General features: G+C 36.8%; 1 protein-coding gene across 1 annotated transcript in view; it reads right to left on the bottom strand.

The window, feature by feature from the left end:
• FAM186A (family with sequence similarity 186, member A) overlaps positions 1-5,204 on the bottom strand; it is a 73,623-nt gene that overhangs the window by 40,143 nt on the left and 28,276 nt on the right. The window contains exon 2 of the mRNA XM_006870138.1: positions 1,377-1,596. Coding sequence (XP_006870200.1) covers positions 1,377-1,596 — 220 coding nt within the window. The remainder of the gene's footprint in view (positions 1-1,376; positions 1,597-5,204) is intronic.

Below are 5,204 nucleotides of genomic sequence, written 5' to 3'. Positions count from 1 at the left end.
TTGGGTCACCTCTCTTTGGAATGGGCACAAATATGGATCTCTTCCAATCAGTCGGCCAGATAGTTGTCTTCCACATTCCTTGGCAGAGATGAGTGAGTGCCTCCTGTGCCGCTTCACTTTTTTGAAAGATTTCAATTTTCATTCCATCAATTCCTAGTGCCTTTCTCTTTACAAATTTATTCTATGCACCTTGGACTTTTTTCTTCAGTATTGGGGTCTTGCTGTTTTTGCTATTTGGAGGATTTCTTTTGTGAAAAAATTAAAGAGGAGGAGATTTTGAATAGAAGGCTAAACAATAAGTGTTGGACATAAAGTCATGAATCAGATTAAAAAGTATCAATTTGGTTTATTTCCCTGACTTCAAGGAACTATAACAAGACAAACAGTTATCTATAATGTAAGCATGTGCTTTACTATTGGGAATCAAAACCCCAGTGAACTCCTTTGGTAAGTTGTTCAATAATTTACATGAGCTTTCTTGTAACTGAAAGAGATGCTTATTTTAAAATATTCTTATATTCTTTCATTCCACCCATATTTACTCTGTCATGTACTTTTCTAGGTGCTAAGTAAAAGTTCCTACTGCCTGCATCCTAACTTGAGTAGTTAGGATGCAGGCAGTAGGAACTTGGGTAGTTAGGATGCAGGCAGTAGGAAATTTGGGAAGGGTATGTTATTTGGGCAGGAAATAATATTTTGAATTGTTTCCTGCCCAAACAACATACCCTTCCCAAATTTGTTGTTGTTGTTAAGTGTCATGGAATTAATTCTGACTCATAGTGACCATGTATAGGGTTTCCAAGGAGCAGCTGGTGCACTTGAACCACCAACCTTTTAGTTCAAATGGCTTTGCAGTCTGGCACATTAACCCACAGCGCCACACCAGGGACTCCCTTCCCAAATGATATGACCTGATTTCATACTGTTTGCAGGGTCTGTTATGAGTCAGAACTGACTCAACTGCACATAACAACAACAACAATACATTCTAGAGAAAGGAGTTGTTGTTGTGTGCTGTTGAGTGAGTTCCAACTCTTAGGGCCCCTAGGAGCAGATGGTGGGTTTGACTCGCCAACCTTGTGGTTAGCAGTCTAGTGCTTATCCTACAGTGCCACACCAGGACTCCAAGCAAGACTATATTTCTCTTATCCTTACTAGATCTCAGAAACCCTATACAGGGTCCAACCTTATGAATTGGAACCAACTCAATGGCACTCAATAACAACTGAAAAGAGGACATCTTCTGAATAGTGTTCTGAATAACCTTAGTCTTTTCTTCTTTAGTCTGTCTAATCCTTCAGATTTTACTTATAGATTCTGTCTCTAGCTTTTTCATTAACTTGTGACTTTCCTTTGAACCATTTCTGGAAACTTACTCCATTCTTCCAGCCAGGCCAGGATTTGAGCAAGAATCTTTTCTCTAACTTCAAGAGTATGAGAAAAAGTAGATATTCGTTCCATAAAATTGGATCTCTGGTTTCTGTTATATTCTACAATGGAGGCTCTCTTTCCAAAGACCAAGCTCTGATCAACAGTATAGCGATTTATTATCCGTGTCACATTGCACAATATGTCATTCAGTTGAATAGAAATGTCCTATAAAAATTAGAAGAGAAATACATTAATCAGTAATTCTATGTTTGACAATAAACTGGCTATCTTTTTTATTATTATTACTGTAGTAAAATAAATATAATAAAAATTGCCATGTTAGTCAATTTTAAATCTGCAATTCAATGACACTATTTACATTCACTGTGTTGTATAGCCATCACCTCTACTCATTTCCAAAATATATTCATCAACCTAAAGACATACTCAGAACCTCTTTAACTAACAATAGTTCCCTACCTCTCCATTCTCCCAGAATCTGGTAACCACAGATAAAAACCACTAATAAATGTTTATCTGTATGCAGTTGCCTATCCTAAATATTTCATATAAGTAGAACCATAATATTTGTTCTTTTGTGTCCTGACTTTTTTACTCAGTATAATGTTTTCAAGGTGCACCCATAAAATGAAAGATGTTCTATTGTATTATATGTATATAACATACTTTGTTTATTCATTTGTTGATGGACACTTGGATTGTTTCCACCTTTGATTCTTATGAACAGTGTTTCAATCAACATTGATGTGCAAATTATCTGTTTGAGCCCCTGCTCTCAAGCCTCTTGGATATACAACTAGAAGTAGGTAGAATTGCTGGGCTTTATAGTGTTGTGGTGTGAAAAATGGGTATTCCAGAACACTTACTTGCACGTATGAGGAACCTAAATATAGACCAAGAGGCAGTTGTGAGAACAGAACAAAGTAGTATTCAATGGTTTAAAACCAGGAAAGGTGTGCACCAGGGTTGTATTATTTCATCATACTTATTCAATCAGCATGCTGAGTAAATAATCTGAGAAGCCAGATAACATGAAGAAGAACATGACATCAGGATTAGAGGAAGATTGATTAAAAACCTGTGATATGCAGATGATGTAACGGCTTGCTATAAGCAAAGAGGACTTAAAGTGCTTACTAATGAAGATCAAAGACTTCAGCTTTCAGTATGGATTGCACTACAATGTAAAGAAAACAAAAATATTCACAACTGAACCAATAAATAACATGGCAAAGTGGAGAAAAGTCTGAAGTTGTCAAAGACTTCCTTTTGCTTGGATCCATAATTGAAATTCATGTAAGCAGCAGCCAAGAAATCAAATGACATATTGCACTGTGCAAATCTGTTGCACAAGACCTCTTTAAAGTGCTCAAGAGCAAAGATATCAGTTTGAGGACTAAGGTGTGCCTGACCCAAGCTATGGTATTTTCAATAGCCTCATATGCATGTGAAAATTGGACAATGAATAAGGAAGATCATAGAAGAATTGATGCATTTGAATATGGTGTTGGCAAAGAATATTGACAGTACCATGGCTGCCAGAAGAGCAAACAAATCTGTATTGGAGGAAGTACAGCCAAGAATGTTACTTGGAAGCCAGGATGGTGAGACTTCGACACTCATACTTCAGACATGTTATCAGGAGGGATCAACCTCTGGAGAAGGACATCATGCTTGGTAAAGTGTAGGGTCAAAGAAAAAGAGAAAGGTCCCCAACAAAGTGGATTGGCACAGTGGCGTCAGCAATGGGCTCAGTAACAATAATTGAGAGGACGGCACAGGACTTGATAGTGTTTGGTTCTGCCGTGCATAAGGTCACTATGAGTTAGAACTCACTCGACAGCACCTAACAACAACAACACAGCATTGTAGACTGAATTGTGTGCTCCCAAAATATGGGTTGAGTTCTTAACCCTAGTACATAAGATTTTTTTAATGTGCCCATTGGCCCATTTGTATATCTTCTTTGGAGAAATATCTATTCAAGTTCTTTCCCATTTTTAAAATTGGTTTTACTTTTTGTTTTGTTTTGTTTTAAGTTGTAGAAGTTCTTTATATAATCTGAAGATTAAACTCTTAGCAGTTATACAGTTAAGAAATATTTTCCCCATTTTGTAGGTTATCTCTTCACTTTCTTGATGTTGTTGTTGTTATGTGCTGTCGAGTCGACTCCGACCCATAGCGACCCTGTACAGGGTTTCCGAGGGTGTAAATCTTTACGGGAGTAGAAAGCCTCATCTTTCTCCCGCGGAGCGGCTGGTAGTTTCGAAGCGTCCTCAAAATGCACAAAAATTTAAACTTTGGTGTAGTCAATTTATCTATTTTTTAATTGATCATGCTTTTGGTATTATATCTAAGAACCCATTGTCAAAAACAAGATCTTGAAGATTTACTCTGATGTTTTATTCTACAAGTTTTATGGTTTTAGTTATATTGAGGTCATTGATCCATTTTGAGGTAATTTTTAAAATAAGTTGTGAAGAATAGATCCAATTTCATCCTTTAGCACATTGAAATCTTGTTTTCTCAGCATCATTTATTGAAGTGACTAGTCTTTACCCACTGAGTAGATTTAACATCCGTGTCAAAAATCAATTGGCCATAGACGAATGGGTTTATTTCTGGACTTTCAATCCTATTCCACTGGTCTACATTAAAACACACACACACAATTTACTGGCATTGAGTAAATGCTGACATTTAGTGACCCTATATAGAGTTTCTGAGGCTATAAATATTTATGGGAAAAGACAGCCTCATCTTTCTTCCATGGAGCAGTTTGTGATTAACAGCACAATTTTTAACCCATAGCACCACCAGTGTTCCTTCTATATTTCTATCATTATACCAGAATCATACCTACAAATCAAAATATAAATCACAACTATAAATCAAAATTGCTTTATTATACATTTTGAAGTTGGAAAGGATCATTCCTTCTACTTTGTTCTTGTTTTTTCAAGATTGAGACCCTTGGCAATTACATATGAATTTGAGGATCCACTTACCCATTTCTGTAAAAGAAAAGCTGTTGAAATTTTTTTTTTTTGCATTGAATTGAGAGATTGCATTGAATCTATGGACCATTTTGGATAGTGTTAGCATCTTTAACAATATTAAGTATTCTAATCCAAAAACATGGAGCATCTTTCCATGAGCTTTAAATTTGAATATTTGTTGTTGTCATTGAAGTTTTTATTGTGAATTGAGTGAAAGTTGACAGGAAGATCATAAGTTTTACATTCAACAAATCATATACTTCGTTTCGTTGTTGTTGTTATTATGTGCCGTGGAGTCGGTTCCGACTCACAGTGATCCTGTATAGGGTTTCTGAGGCTGTAAATCTTTATGGGAGCAGAAAGCCTCATCTTTCTCCCGCGGAACAGCTGGTAGTTTTGAGCTGCTGACCCTGAGGTTAGCAGCCTGATTCGTAACCACTACGCCACCAGAGCTCCTTATTTCATTACAATGATTATAATCTCCTCCATGTATCATCAGTTAATAGTATTTCTCACTATTCATTTTAGCTCTTTTTTTTTATTTATTTAAACACTCAGGCATATATAATAATTTAAACCACTGAATGGCACATTCTGCAAGCCTGCCTTCTGGCCGCCAGCTCTCAGTCCCTCTCTTTCCATGAATTTAGAGTTCTCAGCTGCTCCCTCTCTCCATGTCCTCATCTCTGCCTCCATATCTAGTGTCACTGCTTCTCTGGATAGGGTCCCACATTCCTCTTTTGCTCTTCTCCCTTGGTGTTCCTAAGATCCTCTGTTTCTAGTAAAATTAACTACTCTCTCCCCCTCCCTTTT

The sequence above is a fragment of the Chrysochloris asiatica genome, unplaced genomic scaffold (assembly GCF_000296735.1).
Source record: "Chrysochloris asiatica unplaced genomic scaffold, ChrAsi1.0 scaffold00138, whole genome shotgun sequence".
Taxonomy (NCBI): Eukaryota; Metazoa; Chordata; class Mammalia; order Afrosoricida; family Chrysochloridae; genus Chrysochloris; species Chrysochloris asiatica.
Note: the sequence above shows the minus strand (reverse complement) of the source record. Positions and strands in the feature narration are given on the sequence as shown.